Source organism: Bos indicus, chromosome 5 (genome assembly GCF_029378745.1).
Source record: "Bos indicus isolate NIAB-ARS_2022 breed Sahiwal x Tharparkar chromosome 5, NIAB-ARS_B.indTharparkar_mat_pri_1.0, whole genome shotgun sequence".
Classification (NCBI taxonomy): Eukaryota; Metazoa; Chordata; class Mammalia; order Artiodactyla; family Bovidae; genus Bos; species Bos indicus.
In genome coordinates this window covers 21,043,880-21,064,413 of record NC_091764.1, presented here as the reverse complement: position 1 = coordinate 21,064,413, position 20,534 = coordinate 21,043,880, and the positions used below count along the sequence as shown (strand labels likewise).

At 38.1% G+C, this 20,534-nt stretch overlaps 1 protein-coding gene across 2 annotated transcripts; it reads left to right on the top strand.

The window, feature by feature from the left end:
• The first annotated feature begins 1,193 nt into the window (after positions 1-1,193).
• LUM (lumican) lies at positions 1,194-9,888 on the top strand. Of its 2 annotated transcripts, none has more exons than XM_070788939.1 (3): positions 1,194-1,266; positions 5,134-6,027; positions 9,034-9,888. In XM_070788939.1, exons 2-3 carry the CDS (start codon positions 5,154-5,156, stop codon positions 9,186-9,188), a joined length of 1,029 nt encoding a protein of 342 aa, XP_070645040.1. In that variant the 5' UTR covers positions 1,194-1,266; positions 5,134-5,153; the 3' UTR covers positions 9,189-9,888. The 2 variants fall into 2 exon arrangements, with proteins under 2 accessions (XP_070645040.1, XP_019815901.2); XM_019960342.2 differs by lacking the exon at positions 1,194-1,266 and adding an exon at positions 2,492-2,727.
• The last annotated feature ends 10,646 nt before the right edge of the window (positions 9,889-20,534 follow it).

Genomic DNA, 20,534 nt, shown 5'->3' with positions numbered 1-20,534 from the left:
ACTCTTTGCAACCCCATGGAATGTAGCCTGCCAGGCTCCTCCATCCATGGAATTTTCCAGGCAAGAGTACTGGAGTGGGTCTCCATTTCCTTCTCCAGGGGATCTTCCCAGCCCAGGGATCTAACCTGGGTCTTCCGCATTGCAGGCAGACGCTTTACCATCTGGGCCACCAGGGGAGCCCATTCGGAACCAGGTGAGTGAGACAATAACGATGTTCTTCATCACCCTTGCTGGTCTCAAGTAACAGAAAGAGTCCAGCTGATAGGCTGACGTGGCGACTCAATGGTTTTAACATAGAGTCTGATGCAATCTCCCACATCCCTTACCACAAAGGACCTAATCTCCATTCACCGAGTTGGAAAGCTCCAACCTCACCCAGGAGGTCTAATGTGTGCATACGGGAGAGTGTGAGTATGTCAAGTACAAAGAAAGAAACTATTGCTTAGCTAACCTTGTGCCTTTTAAAAACTTTTGCCTGGCTAATATGTATGCATTTTCTCAACTGTTAATAATGTTGCCTAGAAAATATTTTAAACTGATTAAATACCTTTTCCTAGCTCTATCCTGTCCACCCTCTTTCCAGAGGGTGAAGGTGCTCATGATTTTGTTTTTCCACTTACTTGTTCGGTGACTTTCAGTGAATTATTTAGACTTTCTGAGTCTCCATTTTTACTTCTCTGAAAACTTGATAATAATATTTACATGGATTTTAAAGCATGAAATTTAAACTTTAGAAATATGTGAACATTTTGAGAATAAAGCATGGAATAAATTAGATACACCACAAATATTAATTTCATTTCTTTCTAATAAGCCCAAGAAATATGCTTTAAAATGGGCAATAGTATCCAATTATTGGCCTCACAGAACTAATTTTATAGAAAAAGGTATATGGACAATATCAGCTTCACAATAAGCTAAGTTCAACTTAATGCACTTGAACTCTGTTACAGACAACACATTATTGCTCAAAAGAAAAATCCTTGGAATATATAGCTGGAATTTTTCAAACAAAATTGCAGGTTATAGAAGTTGACACACTTAAAATTAATGCTTAGAATTGTTTTAGCTATCTTCTTACAATGAGACATTTAATAGCATATGACTGATCAATTTACCCTTTTTTTTTCTTGAGTTCTTCTAAGTTTATTCATGTCCTCTATTGTAAAACTGTATTTGTTGTTGTTTTTTAGTGGCTCAGTCCTGTCTGACCCCATGGACAGACCCAAGCCCACCAAGAGCTCCCCAGTCCATGGAATTTCCGAGGCAAGAATACTGGAGTGGGTTGCCATTTCTTTCTCCAGGGGATCTTTCTGACCATGGGATCAACCTGCATTTCCTGCATTGCAGACAGATTCTTTACTGCTGAACTACTGGTGAAGACCAGTGTAAAATAGAGGTCTTTCTAAAATTTTCTTAAAACATTATGCTACGAATTACCTTACAATTGTATTAGTTACTTCGAAGAAGATTGTTTTGTTTTTAAACTGTTCTCTGACAAAAATGAGGCATTTACACTAATGTGATCATGGAGATTAAATTAATTTTCAAAAGTCTCATAGCTAAAAAGTCACATATTTATCTTAAAAGGGAAAATCTTACAACGTGGCAACTTAAAGTATCTGATTCTAAGAATTCCTATAAACATGAGAAAATGAAAAATTTGGATGGAAAAAATCATATAAAAAAGCTACAAAGCTGATAGACAAGGAATTGAGTAGATCCTCATTTTCTAGAAGCCTGCATCAGGAAATGATAAGGAAACATATGTCAAACCAGGCCTTTGGGAGAATGCAACTTAGCATAACTTTCAGTTTTGAAAAAAAAAATATTGCTAGCATGCAATGACAGTGAAAAATGATTACTTTGTGATATTTTTAGTATACATTTATTTTTTTCATGTTCTTTTATGTTTTTTTGGCAATAAGCTATAGAATACTATTCCCAAGTAAGGTTTTGGATGAATTCCTAAATTAAATCCACAAAATAAGAAACAGGCAGAATATTACTGATTGGTTCCAGACCTGAAGAGCATAAAATGAATCTGCTTAACATAAGCAAGCTGGAAATGTTGATACTTATCACTTGTATCAAAGTATAAATGAAGCAGTTTAGTATTTTAGAAACTAATCTAAGTTTCTCTTTTGGCCAAAAATTAAGTTGGTCCAAGTAAGTATACATTTCAAGAGTAATGAGCAAAAAGGATTCAATTCTCCTGAGTCTGCTCATTTACATTTTCCTGAAATGGTTTATTCAGTTGATGATTTACGTGACCTTTAGCGGAACATGATAGCTGGGTGAGAGAACTGCATTTAATTGTTGTCACAGCTATAGAAGTAAAGGGCTTTGTAAGAGAAACATTCTCACTGTAGATGCCTCATTTGCAGCAGGACTCCATTTGGGGTTAAAAGCTAGGTTATTTGGGCTGGTTTAGCACGTATCTCTCTCTTACTCCATAGGGAGTGAGCTGGGCTGTCCTTGCTCACCAAGTCCACCTGCACCTCGTTAGAGAGTGTTTGCATGCCACACCACAAGATCCCCACAATGACATAACTCCATTCAGAGACTGGCGTGACTGGGCTGGGTTTCCCCCCCCCACTCAGCTCTTGTATCACTAAGAATCTGGCAGCCAGTTCCGTCTGACAGAGTTTACAGCATATATTGGTGGGTTCTTGTCCATAGTGCATCTGCTTTAAGAATTAACGAAAGCAGGGTCAAGACAGCAAGGTAAGTGCTGTTTTAACTATAGCACTGGGGATGCTGACGGTTTGGGACAGTGTTTATTGTAATAAGAACAGAAAAAAATTCCAGAGCAACTTTGCCAATTGCTATTCAACAGCAAATCCAGTTTTGAGCATTTACTTTCACATCTTGCATAATATACTTTCCATGATTTATGAATTTGAGATACATTTTATACAGTCTATAATGCCTTATTTAGCAAAAGATGTTATAAAAAGTTTCAAGATTTCACTAGAAAGTAGAAACAGTATGGCATTTAAAATGTTTGCTATTTTATGCTAAGTAGTTCTATATGTTAGTTTTGTTAGAACTTAATTTGGAACAAAGAAAGCCATTTCAATCAATATTCAAAATATTTTGCAACTGGTATGTCATTATAATTTGTTATGATTTGCTGTAAACATTTTATGCTGTCATAAAACCTGAACAAAAGGATTACTTAATTCTATTTTGTTAATTTTAAAGATTTGGGTTGTGGATGTATGTCTTAAGAAACAGGAACATGTTTTAAAGAAATTCTGGGAAACATGATTTACTCTTTGGAAAAAAGCCTTTTCTTCATAGCCACAGGTATTTGAAAAAACTAGGGGAAAGTAAAGTGTGTTTTTGCTTCATAATGGAGTCATTATATGGTTACAAACTCTCTTTGAATTCAGAGCCCTTGTTTTGACTCTGCCAAAAAATATGGAAGCATTTTTCATTGCTATTCAATACTCACATTATAGTTCCCATGTCTATTTTAGTGTATACTGAATTAAAATAAGGTGGACTTATTAATAAAGGAAGACAAACCTTTACAACATTAATATACTGTAATTTATAAAGAATCCTACAATTAGCACTATGTAATTGTTCTCATGGCCAAGTCCTGTCAACTAAATTTAATGACTCCATCACAATCTTAGGGAATAGTTTACTAAGAGTCTGGCTACATGTTACATTATGTCTGTTATGAGAGTGATCCTAACAATCTTTTTGAGTGTTTCATCTGCTAAAATTAAGTATTTTATAATTCCAAGTTAAAGCAAAGATGTTTAAAATTCCTGATAGCAGAAAATCCTGCTTGTCCTAAACTGCCTAGATCCAAAAGCTTGTACCTTGTTTCTCACAGGAAGAGATTTTATTTTATGGGATCCATTGGAATGTGGAGGCTGCTTCACAGTAACAGTTTCCCTCCCAGCGTGACCTATTGCTCAGCTATAACTCTTCATGCTACAAAAGCCCTACTCTTATATCCTATTTCCTTTTACCTACATTGCTGACCCTTTACTTCCCAAGCAATTGAAATGTGCTTCACTGATCCTTAGCAACAGGTACATGTGAAGATCACTGATACAAATTGTTTTCAATGTATATTCCCAAATTGATCCTTTCCTACATGGCTCTTAATGCTCACTGTTTAATGCAGACCTTCCTCAGTTCCCACTCTTTCCCATCTTCATTCAGTGTGAGTGCTAAAACCCAGATAAACAAACCCTACCTTCTCAAATTTTAACATGAAGAAGGTAGACAAATTGTGAGTGACTGAGAGAAAGAAAAGCTTTCAATCAAAACTTTGAAAAGAACATCATTCTCTACCAGTTAGATCTCTTTCTAGGTTTAAAGCTGTTTAGAGTTTGTGACATTTTCTTGATTAACGAATAATAATTTTACTAAAACTAATGTACTAAATACTAATTTTCAAACAGAGTTTTGTAATGTGCTTAAAGTATAGAATGTTAAACAAAAGTTGATATAATATGCACACACCCCCACTTAAGAAGTCTGTTTCCTTTCTTCAGAGTCAACAATAAAGATAGTTCTAAAAGAATTTTCCACCCTCGCCAGCACTCTACCACTACCACCACCATCACCGCCCCCCAACCACCCCCAGCAGACACACATTAGAACAATGTTCTTCCAGACAAAATCACAGATTGCCCATGTTCTCAGGAAGGATCTTTTTAATGAGGTATTTTAATGATGTTGAATGGTGGGGTAGAGGGTCCAGTTTACAACTGTCTTCTTGCTTTTGTTTCTTCTGGTTTTGAAGGTATTCTGAAGCTGCGTTTTCACATGGTGGTTAATGGGCACCTCCCAGAAACCTCTTGCAGGAATCCATGTAATTCAGGAAAGGACCTGGAGAGAGGTTGACTGGAACAATTAGGCCTAGCTCGCCCAGAAGGGGGCGCCAGTGTATGCAATCTGTCCTGAAATCGGTTCCCTTTCCCACACATTGTAAACTTACATCCTTACCCTAATCCTTAAAAGCAAATTAAACAGACATCATTAGTGCAGTAAAAAAGCACTCTCAAATAATAAAATTTGCATTTGCGAATGCATTTTCTTTCTTCTTAGTATATTTTTCCTGAAAGAATACTATTTTATAATACATATTTTCACTTCATTTAGGATTCAAAGCATTCGCCAAAATGAATCTAGGTGTGTTTCCTCTCCTCTTGGCATTAATTGGCGGTGCCAGCAGCACCTATCCTGATTACTATGAGTATTACGATTTCCCCCAAGCACTGTATGGGAGGTCATCACCAAACTGTGCACCAGAATGTAACTGCCCTGAAAGCTATCCATCAGCCATGTACTGTGATGAGCTGAAACTGAAGAGTGTGCCCATGGTGCCTCCTGGAATCAAGTACCTTTACCTTCGGAATAACCAGATTGACCATATTGATGACAAGGCCTTTGAAAACGTAACTGATCTGCAGTGGCTCATTCTCGACCACAACCTTCTAGAAAATTCCAAGATAAAAGGAAAAGTGTTCTCTAAATTGAAGCAATTGAAGAAGCTGCACATAAATTACAACAATCTGACAGAATCTGTGGGCCCACTTCCCAAATCTCTGGTGGACCTGCAGCTCACTAACAACAAGATCTCTAAGCTTGGCTCCTTTGATGGACTGGTTAACCTGACCTTCATCCACCTTCAGCACAATCAGCTGAAAGAGGATGCTGTTTCAGCTGCTTTGAAAGGTCTGAAGTCACTCGAATACCTTGACTTGAGCTTCAATCAGATGACCAAACTACCTTCTGGTCTCCCAGTGTCTCTTCTAACTCTTTACTTAGACAACAACAAGATTAGCAACATCCCTGACGAGTATTTCAAGCGTTTCAGTGCATTGCAGTATCTGCGTTTGTCTCATAATGAACTGGCTGATAGTGGAGTTCCTGGAAATTCTTTTAATGTATCATCTTTGTTGGAGCTGGATCTCTCCTATAATAAGCTGAAAAGCATACCGACAGTCAATGAAAACCTTGAAAACTATTACCTGGAGGTCAATGAACTTGAAAGTAAGTAGAAAATTGTGCCCTATGATTGATTGATACTTCCTCAAGGTATTAAATGCCTAAGTTGTGTGACGCAAATATTAAATTGGCTCCAGTTTAAAAAAAAAAACAAAACTAAAAATGCCAACAAAATATTTCTCTAGAATATAAATTCTAGCTTAGCTGTTTATCCAGTATCTGGCTTTTCTTTGGAGTGTCCAGATAAGAAATCATTAAGGTCATATAGAATTTAAACACTTGTTTCTTCAAATTTAATATTCTGGGCTAATTAATTCTGCTGTGTTAACTCTTGATTTTCATTTGTTATTATTTGCCTCCTTCATGACTTCAGTTTGTATGTCTGCATTCATTTCTTGACAATACGTAGCTAAGGGGGAAACCGAGTCCAGAGGAAACACAGTCATCAGAGACTTTAACATCTCTCTCCTGCTTGTTCCTAGAGCAGCCTGCATACACTCATACTCTCCTCTGACATCTTTACTTGGGACTCAACATGTTACTCTACTTTCATGACCATCATCTATCTCTGTTTTCCCTGGTATGGCTGGTGTGTGTAGTCTTCACAGTGTTCTTAGGAGGACTGTGAGAAGGTTTAAGGAGGACTATAATAAGCGTTTGGAATATAGTTTACTAGAATTACAGAGCCCCTTTTTCTTACAATGCTTCACCTCATTTGATTTTCCCATCATTTATCCTTCCTTTCTCTTACTTCTGTAGTTTATTTTTCATTTATGTGCTGGGTACGAGTTTGACCTGATCCACTTGGGCTGTTTATGCACTCTCCTGATCTCCTGGCACATTTTTCAATTTAAGCTATAAAGATTTGGATTGTAAACTGACTATTCACCAATATTCACCTTATTTTTTAATGGAAGTTGGCAGAAGAAAAAACCTGTAATTCACAGATGAAGTTTTTAAAATGAAAACTCAGGTGGGAAACACTGATTCACACAGTAAATAATTCTTTGTGCAAAATAATCTATTGAAATTGAACATGTGTATATTATAAAACTTGGTCCCCTTGTCATACTGGCTAAGGATATTGACACTCCTATCAGAAAAAATTGCATTGTGCCTTATTAATGTGCTACTTTATAATTCTGCAACAGTTTCATGTAACTCCTAGTAGAGTTGGGGTTTTCTCATGAAGGAAATCGTGACTGCCAGCTCTGCAATGCCACGTCTTCTTTCTTGCATCTGGAAAGCTTGCCTGTCATGCAATACAGTCAAGCTATCAGAGCTAAACCCTTAGAGTTGTTTCCAGGGGAAAATTCACTATGTAGCAATATGTGGTCCCACATTATAAACTTTTGTGGTCAGGAAAAAGGATACTCAGACAGGCCAAAATGCTAATGGAATTTAAGATGGTTGAGGGCTGAAGAAACCCTTTAGATTTGGTGGGTGGAGGTTAGCAGGAGAAAGACTACCTCCTACTCTGAGACAAGATAGGAGAAAGATATAAATGCAGGGGCATTTGAAGGTGGAAAAATCAGTTTTCATTGTATGAGTTAAAAAGAAAGAGCCAGTGTAGGAGATGGGACAGATGGACCAAGAGAGAAATGCCAGCAGCCTCTCAGTGCCAAGCTGAGACTGAAATTCCAGTGCCCGGCACGTTTAGTCATTTGCAAGTGAGTAGTTACCTTTTCTCCCTCCTTATCTTTGACACTTAGGTATGCACATTTCAGGGATTCCTGTCATGTGACTTTGCCTGTGTGTCTTCAACTTAGTTTATCTTGCTGCATCATATTTACACATACCAGTTGCCCACATTGTAAGATAAAGAGAGTTCCTTAATGCTTTTCTTATATCAGGAAATGTACCATCAAAAACGATTTCTGATTTCTCAAACTTGCAACTTTAAGCATTAGACTAGCCACAGATCCTCCTAGTATAAAGCAATTTAGAAAAGAGGAAAAAAAGAAAGAAAAGGACACCAATAATTATTCAGCACATAGTAATGTGCTAGCACTGTGTGAAGTGCTCTACATACCGTAGCTGATGAAATCTTCATGCCACACAGTGTGATAGATATGTTATACTTAAAATCTGATAAATGTTTCAGAAGGTAAATGGCAGAGATAGAAAACTAACATAGGCCTAGACCCATGTTTTCTGCACTGTTCCATACTTTCTCAGAGGCAGTACTGAAAGCAAAATCCCTGGAATTTGACAGATGAGTAATTTAAGACAACATCTTAGAGGGAAAGACTGCAGCATGTTTGGGGTTCAACTGAAGTCATTGTTAGCTAGAGTTGAAAAATGAAGGAAAAATAACAAGATGAAGGACCAGCATAAGGTTAATCTGAAATAGATTTGTGCCACCATAGGCAGTTTTAATGTACGTACACAGGTCACGCTATCTAGTAACCATCTTGGTGTCCATTAAAAACTAAATCAGATGTTCATTTGTGGCAGCTTTTTGACCCCAGAAGAAAAGGACGTGGACTGAGATGGTGGATATTCCATGATTTGGTTTTTGCTTTGGAGTTTTGAATCTTTGTCATGAGGTGTGGTTGTTGGAAAACTCTCTAGAGTTCATCTATTTAACCCTTTTTATTTTAAGATGCAAAAACTCAGAATCCTTACTCTGCTGAGACTGTTCATGTAACAGCACCCCATCTTAGATTTCCTCGGGCTCGACTTAATATTTCAAAAAGCGCTTAGATAACATGATAGGCTCACTGCATGCCTTTCTATAATCCAGTATTTCTAAATCAAGAACTTAAATAATACTAAAAAAGATGTTTCATTAAGAACTTAAGTTCTGTTCCTTCAAAGATTAATTGAATCTTCTGACTTAACCATAGTTTTTCTTTACTAAATATTATTGGGCTTTTGGAAGTCTGAAATATTCCTTTAATAGTTCTAAATTCAAAGATACATCAAATAAGTGGGAAGAAGTCCTATTGGATATTATGATAGACTTAAAGATTTTCTTTTTTTTTAAATGATGGTTTCAAGCTCATGTACTGAAAGAAATGATTGAAATGTTTCCCTCTAATTTTCCAGAGTTTGATGTGAAGAGCTTCTGTAAGATCCTGGGACCCCTATCCTACTCCAAGATCAAACATTTGCGTTTGGATGGCAATCACATCACTCAAACTAGCCTGCCACCTGATATGTACGAATGTCTACGTGTCGCGAATGAGATCACTGTTAATTAACGTCTACTGATTCCGATTACATTGAGGTGTAGCCTGGAACAGCAGTTTATGGTTCTGTTTATTTGTGTGTCAGTTTTTATATTTTTCATTTTTTGTTGCTGTTTATTACTTTCATAAATTTCTAATTCTAAGGGAAATGTTTTGTAAACATTTTACTACTTTTTTTAAAAGAGAAGATGAAAGGCAGGCCTATTTCATCAGAAGCACAGACACACACACACACACACACCTTGACAAGAAACTTAATGCCTTATTTGTAAATTTAGTGGTTTTTTCATCTCTACTGTCAAATGATGTGAAAAGCTTTTCACTGGTTTCATGAACGTCAGTCAAGTTTTATAATTTCTAAATCTTAACTTAATGTGCCAAAAAGCATGGATTACATGCATATGGATGTTTACAGTCCTGAAGCAAATTATCTCAATGCTCAAATGTTCACATTTCAATGTTCAAATTTGTTTAGCTGAAAAATAGATGGTATATTTTGAGACCAATGATTCTGCAAAATACTAGACAAAATTCATGAAACTACATATACTTACAGCAATATTTTTAGTGTTAAGAATATATATATACTTACCTAATGAAACTTTTCTTTTCTAGAATTATGTTTCACCCTAAGTCATATGTATGTTTCTTTTTGATTATTTGCATGTTATGTTTAACAAGCTAATAGCAAAATAAAACATAGCAAATGGCATCACTGTGTTTGATTTCTTGTGAAATTCATATCTCTCCAGTAAAAATAGATAAAATAATATATTAGAATTTTAAAAATCTCTAGCCTGAAATATGTTGCTTATGTTAAATAGAATTTTTCATTAACTAGATTATCTGCTTAGAGCATCCACTTGTAAAGACTGTTTAAATACATCTTACAATATGTACTTAAAAGTGTGCAAACCCCAGGTGTATCCTATAATCTAACTCAGTTCTGACACCATGTGCCTAAAGATGGGGTCAGATTGTCCAGGCTAAAGGTTCAGTCCTACAGGAATGCCTTCCCTCCACACTCATATGCCAATTAAAAGCCCAAGTTGTTACATGTTCTTCTGAGCAACTGGCTATAAATCAGAGGTTCCCAAGCCCCTCTCCTAGACTTGAGGAATATGCTAGAGTGGCTCACAGAACAGGAAAGCTCTTTACTCACTAGATTATTCATTTACTATAAAATGGTACAATTCAGGAACAGCTAGATAGAAGAGGTGCAAGGCAAGGTATGGGGACAGGGTGCTAAGCTTTCATGCCTTCTCCAAGCACAGGCTGCTCTCCCCAAATTTCCACAGGTTCACCAGTCAGAAAGCTGTCCTGATTTTTGTCCTTTTGGGTTTTTACGCAGGCTTCATTTCATAGTCATTGGGCATTGGCAGATGAACTCAGTCTCTAGCACCTCTGCCCTCCCAGGAGGTGAGGGGGAGGGACTGAAAGTTCAGACACTCTCAGGATGTTTTTGGGTCTCTTAGCAACCAGTTCCCCCTCCCCTCCTCCTTAGGTTACCTAAGAGCTTTCCAAAATCACTTATTAACATAACAAAAGATAACTTTATTGCTCTTATTCAGGAAATTCCAAAGGCTTTAAGAGTTGTGAGCCAGAAACCTTGGGGTAAGAACCAAATATATACGTAAGAAATATACTTTGGTCATCTGAATGACCAAAGTATATTTCTTGTTAATCACAGTATTACAATATTTAAATCTCACAACTTCCTTGGATATTTGTCATTATTTCCATTCCTGCTGGTTTTACTGATTTATACACAGTGATACTCTATTAAATAAAAAGCAGCTATAACATCTCAGCAATCACTCACTGGTTGTAAGCAAAAATGGCCGATCACTCCCAGGACTGAAAATGTTGAAGATATACAAATGTTTCTGAATATGAGATTTAAAAGATCAATTTATCTTGAAACCAATATATTTGTAACATAAAGTTAAGAGTTTATAATGCAGAAAAGGATATCCATGTTTCTATACAATGGGGAACCATAAGGCATATAATTTATGACTTCTACCTTACCTAGTTAACAATAAAGCACATGTTTGGAGCCAAATGTGCACTCAAAGATCACTCATCCATGGACATATATAGTCTCAAAGGAGTCTAAAACAAAGGCAACTTTTCTCTAAAGTATTAATATGTTTTAACAGAACATTTTTAGAGAACTTTATCTTGTGGTAAAATGGCTTATCATCAAAGGACCCTTATCAACTATCATTATCTGGCAGACTGATGTATGCCATGAATATTGTTTTGTTGTTTAGTAGCTAAGTCCTGGACGATTCTTTGCAGCCCCATGGACTGTAGCCCACCAGGCTCCTCTGTCCATGGAATTTTCCAAGCAAGAATACCAGAGTGGGTTGCCATTTCCTTCTCCAGGGTATCTTCCCAACCCAGAGACAGGTATATTATGTAGTTCTTAAAGTGGTTGACAAGGACTAAATTAAACACGACGTGACATTTCTTATGGAAGCATCTGAAGACTAGTTAGATCCGGTTTGGGGACAGGCGGCTCCCCTTTCTAGAAGCCAAACCCCATCTCTCCAGAGCAGAGCTGGAGGAGGGAAGATACTGTTTCATGCATTGTGACAGCCTTAGGGAGGAAAAGATATTGGAGACTCTTTATTTGCTCTTCTCCCTTCCCTTCTTCAACTCCCACACCAGTTTCTGTAATGCTTTCCAACATCTCAAGTGTATAATCAGCATGTTCAGATGCTTTTCTAAATGCAGATTACCAGCACAATGCCCCAGATATGCATACCCCTTAAGTCAAGCAGCATTGGATTCCACATTTTTAAGGAGCATAGGGATTCTTACACTGGTGGTCAGCAATACACATCTTTAAAAACACTGAGTTAGTGTGATCCAGTCATTGAAATCCGAAACAGAAGAAACATCCTCTCTAGGGAAGCAGAATAGAAGAAAGCATGTCATTCACAGCATACATACATGAGAAAAATATTTTTCTGTATTTTAATTTATTTAAGCCCTCATCTGTGAGCAACAAATAAAAATTGTAACTTCATGAAGATAATGTACATCACTTCTGCCTCAAAACTAACTCGAGTGGCTTCATAGATATTTCTTTCCTGCCTGTGCTCCTTTCTCTCTAAGCAAAGGTATCTATCAAGAGAGATGGCTTAGAATTTAGTGTGATTAAATGTTCAGGAAGGTGCCTAGAGGAAGAAGGTACTTAGGGGAAATGGTCAAAACAGGGTGAATTTAAAACAGGAACTTCCTTTACTATCTCACTAGCAAAAGTGATTCTGATTTTGTCTTCTTCTGGATATATGCGTGGATTAAAGCAATTATGCATGTGAATTATTATTTTTTACTAAGACTGATTCGCTGGAGAATTAATGATAGGCTGTAAATAGGGCAGGTAGGAGGGGACTGGGGGTAAGGAAAATTAGAAAAGTCCTTCAACATCTCCATTTGAAAATCAATGCTAAGTCATGCCTTTATGGTGAAAGAGAACTATGATGTACTTGGGTTTTGAGGTTTGTGAGGAATTATCATGCCCTAATAAGTACAAAAATACAGATGGAAGATAGACCACTAAATGAGCCAGAGGAATGTTGATTTCTTAGTTAAAAGTTCTTCTACTGGTAATAGCTGTTTTCAGAAATACTGGAGAGTTTAAGACTGGTTTTATAAAGGACTATGAATTTTTTTCCTTGTGATCTTTTAAGGTTTGGGTTCCGGTTTTTTGTAGAGCTGTAATTTTATCATAATGATGGCCTTAGATTTTTTTCTTTGGTTGAATTTTGCAACAATCATGTAAACTTTTTTAACATTGTTCTCACAAGTAAAAGTAAATGCTCATTTGAGTTAAAGTGAACTCTAAAGGAACTTTACTACCAGGAACTAAATATGTGTATAAAATAACAATGTTATCAAATTTAAAGTAGACATGCTATGCATGCAGGCTCAGTCACTTAAGCTGCATCTGACTCTTTGAGACTCTATGAACTGTAGCCCACAAGGCTCCTCTGTCCATGCGATTCTCCAGGCAAGAATACTGGAGAGGGTTGCCATGGCTTTCTTCAGGGGACCTTCCCAACCCAGGGATCAAACCGGCATCTCTTAAGTCTCCTGCACTGGCAGGCAGGCTCTTTACCACTAGCTCCACCTGGGAAACCCAGACATGCTATGCTGCTGCTGCTGCTAAGTTGCTTCAGTCGTGTCCAACTCTGTGCGACCCCATAGACGGCAGCCCACCAGGCTCCCCCATCCCTGGGATTCTCCAGGCAAGAACACTGGAGTGGGTTGCCATTTCCTTCTCCAATGCATGAAAGTGAAAAGTGAAAGTGAAGTCGCTCAGTCGTGTCCGACCCTCAGCGACCCCATGGACTGCAGCCTTCCAGGCTCCTCCGTCCGTGGGATTTTCCAGGCAAGAGTACCGGAGTGTGGTGCCATTGCCTTCTCCGAGACATGCTACAAGTACATGAAATAGACAGAAATGAATTTTTTAAAATATCTAGCTGGGTATATTTGTTCACTCACTCATGCATTCAGTAGATTGTGTTTCCTAAAAAGTTACAAAAAAACTGAACAGCAACACATCGAGAAGTAGAAATTTAGACAATATAAAATGAGTGAGGTCCCATGTATCTTTATTTCACTTTGTTAATCCTTGGTTTCCACTTCTACTGTGTAGGTGTAATTAAAACTACATGGCACTAGCATAAAAACAGATGTACAGCCCAACTGAACAGAATAGACAGCCCAGAAATAAACCCTTGCACTAATGGCTAAATGGTTTTTGACAAGGGTGCCAAGACTGTACAATGGGGGGAAAAACACCCCCTTCAAAAAAGTTTGCTGGAAAAAAAAATAACTGAATATTAACATGCTAAAGAATTAAACTGTACTCTTATCTTATACATAAGATTTTACTCAAAATGGATTAAAGATCTAAATATAAAATATAGAGCTGTTAAACTCCTAGAAAAAACAGGGGAAAAGTTTCAAGGCAATTAGGTTCGGCAATGATTTTTGACTATGAAAAAAAATGCAGACATCAAAATTAAAACATAGATCAAAAGGACTACATCTAACTTAAAAGCTTTTGAATGTTTAAAGAAATAAGCAGCAGAGTGAAAAGGCAACCTAAGGAATGGAAGAAAATAACTGCCAATCACTTATTCGATTAGAAGTTAATATCCAGAATACAATAGGAACTTCTACAACTCAACAGAAACAACAACAAATCTCCAAATAGTCTGATTAAAAAATGGTTGAAAGAATAGACCTTTAGTCAGTGAAGACATACAAATAACCTATAATCACATTAGTGATGAGAGCTAGTGATGCTCAACATCACTAGTCATTAGAGAAATACAATAGAAAACCTCAATGAGATACTACTTCAGTATTAGGATGGTCATTTTCAAAACAACAGAAAAAAATGTCATTGAGGATGCTGAGAAGTTGGAATACTTGTGCAGTGGGAATGTAAATTGGTAAAGCCACTATGGAAAAAAAATATGGAGGTTCTTCATACAATAATATCTAATGATATATATTAGATATACCATTATATATCTAATATATACCATTATATATACCAAATATATCTAATATATACCATTAGATATTATTGTATGAAAGACAATTTGAAAAGACCCTGATGCTGGGAAAGATTGAAGGTGGAAGGAGAAGGGGACAACAGAGAATGAGATGGTTGGAGGGCATCACCGACTCAATGGACACGAGTTTGAGTAAACTCTGGGAGATGGTGATGGACAGGGAGGCTTGGCGTGCTTTGCATTCCATGGGGTCACAAAGAGTTGGACATGACTGAGCAACTGAACTGACTGAACTGAACCTAATACATATTTTATATCTTAGATTTTATCCTCTCAACATTCCTACATATTTGATGCATCATAAAATTACAGTGAAGAAACTGAGGAACAAAGAGTTAAACTAATTTTCCAGGATAATAAATGATATCCAAAGATTTCTCAAGACCGCAAACTAGAGAGCATCCTTTCTTCTTCTCTTACTCTTATGACTCACATTCAGTTCATCAGAAATTTCTAATGAATAAGCCACCAAAATGCATACCAAATCTCTCCATTTCTTCCCACCTCCACTGCTACCTCCCTACTGCAAGCTTCTCTGGTGGCTCAATCAATAAAAGAATCTGCCTGCAATGCCGGAGACCTGAGTTTGATCCCTGGGTCGGGAGGATCCCTTGGTGGAGGGCATGGCAACACACTCCAGTATTCTTGCTTGGAGAATCCCCATGGACAGAGGAGCCTGGCGGGCTACAGTCCATGGGTTCGCAAAGAGTCAGACATGGCTGAGTGACTAAAAACACAATGCAAGCTTCAGTTGATCTGGCCTGAACAACTGCAGTGTTTGTGACTAATCTTTCAGCTCCCTCTCTTCTGCTGTGGGTTGAATTCAGTTCAGTTCAGTTCAGTTCAGTTGCTCAGTCATGTCCGACTCTTTGCAACCCCATGAATCACAGCACGCCAGGCCTCCCTGTCCATCACCAACTCCCGGAGTTCACTCAAACTCACATCCATCGAGTCGGTGATGCCATCCAGCCATCCCATCCTCTGTCATCCCCTTCTCCTCCTGCCCCCAATCCCTCCCAGCATCAGGGTCTTTTCCAGTGAGTCAACTCTTCGCATGAGGTGGCCAAAGTATTGGAGTTTCAGCTTCAGCATCAGTCCTTCCAATGAACACTCAGGGCTGATCTCCTTTAGGATGGACTGGTTGGACCTCCTTGCAGTCCAAGGGACTCTCAAGAGTCTTCTCCAACACCACAGTTCAAAAGCATCAATTCTTTGGTGCTCAGCCTTCTTCACAGTTCAACTCTCACATCCATACATGATCACTGGAAAAACCATAGCCTTGACTAGACGGACCTTTGTTGACAAAGTAATGTCTCTGCTTTTGAATATGCTATCTAAGTTGGTCATAACTTTCCTTCCAAGGAGTAAGCATCTTTTAATTTCATGGCTGCAGTCACCATCTGCAGTGATTTTGGAGCCAAAAAAAAAATAAAGTCTGACACTGTTTCCACTATTTCCTCATCTATTTGCCATTAAGTGATGGGATCAGATGCCATGATTTTCATTTTCTGAATGTTGAGCTTTAAGCCAACTTTTTCACTCTCCTCTTTCACTTTCTTCAAGAGGCTTTTTGGTTCCTCTTCACTTTGGGCCCCTCCAAATATTCATATGGTGAAATACTAATCCTTAGTACCTCAGAATAACCATATTTGGAGTCCAGAGCCTGTATTTTCAACCATTTCTAGCACTGTTCCTATCAGGTTTCCAGAGTTAGTTCTAGTGTGAGTTGCTTTGCTTCAAGGGTCAAAGCATCACTGAAAGATTTGGGCTAGGTAATACCCAAAGAAACTTTCATTCTAAAGTCCCTCATAAACTAGTAGATTCCCTGGCTTAAAATAACCTATTCAGAGATTATTTGGTATTTTTTTCTCCCTTGGGTGTTATATAGATTCCCATTCTACATCAATTCAGTTTAAAATATTGCTGTTAAAAGATGAAGGAGAGGACTGGAGAGATCATTCGTTCTGCTAATTACACTTGGCCAGTGTTAATTCTTTTAAAGTAATTCTATTCCCCAGACAAATACACAGTCTGAAAATTGGGGCCATTTTTATGGGGCCTGAGCATTTTGTTGATAGGAACATGGCTTTTCTTCTCTTTAGTAAGACTAAAGCTTTCCAAGATTTTGCAATCACTTTTTCAATTTGTCAACTCACTGGCCAAAAAAAAAAAAAAAATTCCATCTGACTTTTCTAGTTTTTGGCATTTTCCCAGAAAATTCTGGGATGAAGATTCCGTTTCAAATTATTTTAATGGCCTTTAATCCTGAGTACAATCATCTTCATTCTAGGTTTATTACTAAAAATTCATTGGTCTAAAAAAATAATGACATTTATTTGTCTAAGATGGAAATTAAAAGTACTATGACTTCATGGCTATTTGGATGTATGAATAGGTGTTCAAATGTCTTAGCCTTGAAAATGTCAAGACATTGTCCAAATTCTTAACCAAGACTTGCTTAAAAAAAGATTATTTTAAAATTAAAAGAACTGGAAATCGAATGTCACTTGCCAAACTTTTTGATCATGGCTTAGATATCACAATTTAGATCATTTCAGTGAGAAACATTGCCTGGCGAATAAACATCCAAATTTAGCAGGAAAGATTGCCATCAATGCAAATAAATCACCACACTTAGAAGCTGATGTACCCACTTAAATTATTTTCCAGATATGTACTTTGAAAAACCCTTGGGGGAGAGTTTCTTGACTACTATAATCTTGAGAACTACCTCTAACTCCTAGTTAGCACCATTTGCATTGCTCTTTCAGATTTTGCTAAGATTGGGGTTTCCTTGACTATTACTAGCATTGTTTTAGCTGTTCTAGGGTTGTATTTTCCCTCTATCTTATTCCACAATTTTATAATAGCTAAAAAGGTAATACTGTAAATAAACAAACAAACAAAAACAAAACCCTAAAAGTAAGCCAAACAAATGCCAGAAAGTAACTCTACAGCAATTTTAGCTTATCTTTTTGTAATAGGAATATTTTTAAATATTCTCAGTTTCAAACAGGGCAACCACTCTAAGTTCACCTTTATCTCTAGTCTTTCTTTATCCTTCCCCAGACGTGAGAAACAAGTGGAATTCGATTTCACTTAGACCTTGGTAAAGCAACTGGAGACACACTTCGGTCTTATTTGTAACCATGATAGATGTCACAACATTCAGTACCAGAGAAGTCTTTCATTTTTGTACTTTTCCCAAAGGGTTTCTAATTCTCTCTTCAGAGATGAAGTATCAGGCAGCAGTCAGCCAGGTTCCAAATAATTCTTTTACTGCAAAAGTAAAATGCTTTCTTTGTTTCTCAAGTAAACCCATCTAGCAACTGCTGAACTGAAGTATTAAATGCACAAATTCCAATAGCATGAGTCCAAGATCTCCCTCTTTGAGAGAATGAGAATGTTTAACTTCTGATAAAAGAATCCTCTCTCACTTGTACCTTTTCCACCTCAAGTTTAGAGTGAGGACAAAGCTGGAAGGTTTGATTATTCTCTTGGAATGAAAGCTGTGATGCTCTCTCCTCTCTCTCTTGCCCCTCCTCTTCTTATTCTTCTTTTTCTTTCCTTTGTTATTATCATTTACCTAGTTCATATTTTTGGCTGTGCTATACAAAGGCTTTCTCTAGTCGCAGTGTGTGGAAGCTACTCTACGTTAAGGTGCAGGGCTTCTCAGCACGTGACTTCCCCTGTTGCAGAGCACAGACTCCAGGCCCATGTGCTTCAGCAGTTTCCGTGTGCGGACTCTAGGGTGGGTGGGTTTCAGTAGTCGCAGCAAAAAAGCCCAGTAGCTGCAGCTCACAGGCCCTAGAGCACAGGCTCAGTATTTGTGGTACATAGGCTTAGTTGTTCCATGGCGTGTGGAATCTTGCAGACCAGGGATCGAACCTGTGTCTTCTGCACTGACAGGCAGATTCTCATCCACTGTGCCACCAGGAAAGTCTTTTTCTTCTTCTTTCTCTCCTTCTTTCTCCATCCTCGCTCCTCCTTCCTTCCTCTTCCTCCTCCCCTTCTCCTCCATCTACTTTTCTTCACCAAAGACAATATAATGTGAGAATGTAAGCTATGACAACAAACATAAGCCACATTGATAAAATACATGATTCAATTTATTTTCAACCCAAATAGGCTATTTAAAAAAAATCATTAATAGTGTTACTTAAAACCCTCATATAATTACCTCCTTTAAATATCATAAGATTTCCATGAGGTAAATCTTGTCCTTATTTTACACACCAGGAATTGGAGGCTCAGGAAATTTATATTAACTAGCCAAATTTCATACAGATGGTGAAATCTGCAGCTGAGGTTTAAACACATATCAGTCTCATCCAAAAGACTATGAACTATTCGGTAGACATTCACACCCATTTTTGAAAGGAAGAAAATGAAGCAAAGTTTCCTGGCTAAGTAGGTGGTTTAATACAGCAGAAAAAACATTCAGTGGGAATGGGTTATAGTCATGGTTATGCCACTAAGTATCTGGTTGTGTGATTACTTCTTTGATCTTTGTTATCTTCATACCTAAATCAAGAAGACTGGAATAGGTGACACTGCATTCTTTGGAGCTCAAAGATTTTGTTATTTTTAACTGATTCAAGGCCACAGAGCTAGACTTTGGGATTTCCAGGTAACCTGACTATCTCAGTATTCTTCCTATTTATTGTTCCCCTTGATGAGAAGGAACCAGAGACACAGGCCACCCAGGTAATTGCAGGAAGCAGGGCTAGACATGTGCCATCCTGCAAAGGAGGTAACGGTAGACTCTGGCTCATCCTGGGTTGTTATCCCTTTTGCTGTCTCTCTATAGCTTATGGTTTCCAGACTGTCCATTCAGTCTTCAGGAGCCTTATCCTACCCGAAGGCTGCTCAGAGGAACTGAGAAGGAAAACGCAGATAGAAAGTAACCCATGGGCTTGTCTCAGTTCTTATACTCTTGAGAAGAAACGGGTTACTCGGTTTTGTAGATACAAACAAATCACTTCCTCTAGATCTCGGGTGGCCCCGGCCGCAGCCTGAAGCAGGGCTTCGGTTCCTGGTATTGAAGTCAGGTTGGGATGGTGAGAACACCAAGGCCGGGCCTCTAGACCAGAGCTCAGCAACCAGCCCCTGGTCCTTCGACTTGGCAGAAATGAATGCCCACAAAGACAGAAAGCAGTGAAACAAAGTATTTACTAGGAGGAAAAGAATACAATATGTGTGGATAGACATGGGCAGGCTCAGAGTCACTAAGTCACCCTCCTGGCAGTTTGAGTCACTTTTATGGGGCATTTCTTCCGGGTTTTCCTTTGACAAACTATTTTTATTTGCCTCGTCCTGAGTCCATATTTAGTATTTCTCAGGAACCTCTCATGTGAGTATGTTTGTCTCTTAGCCAAAACAGGTTCTAGTAAAGAGGCCTATGGGTAGTGCACATGAGTTATCATGAGGTGACGCCGCGACTCTTCTTGACCGCCAAGGAGCATTTCTGCGCATGCGTAGTCAGGGAGGTCGCCTTAACCCTGAGAATGAGGAATGTGTGGTCTTTTATCTCTTATCTGGGCAGGGCCCAGCCTCCCCTCATCATCCTGCTTTAATGGAGTTTCTGCTCTTAAGGAATTTCCGTCCACAGGGGAGGAACTGTTCGGCCCAGGGACCATCTATCTCCTGCTTCACTCTTTCCTTAATTCAAATGACCAGTGCATACTATTGTACTTTTTTCCAATGACCTCACCCCTACAGAACTTTCTCACCCGTGTAATAAGCATCCTCTGCC

Excerpts from the sequence above, each read along its gene's own strand:
- LUM (XM_070788939.1), top strand. The coding sequence starts at position 5,154 with ATGAATCTAGGTGTGTTTCCTCTCCTCTTGGCATTAATTGGCGGTGCC. Across the intron at positions 6,028-9,033 it reads GGAGGTCAATGAACTTGAAA|AGTTTGATGTGAAGAGCTTC; the intron begins GTAAGTAGAAAA and ends CTAATTTTCCAG.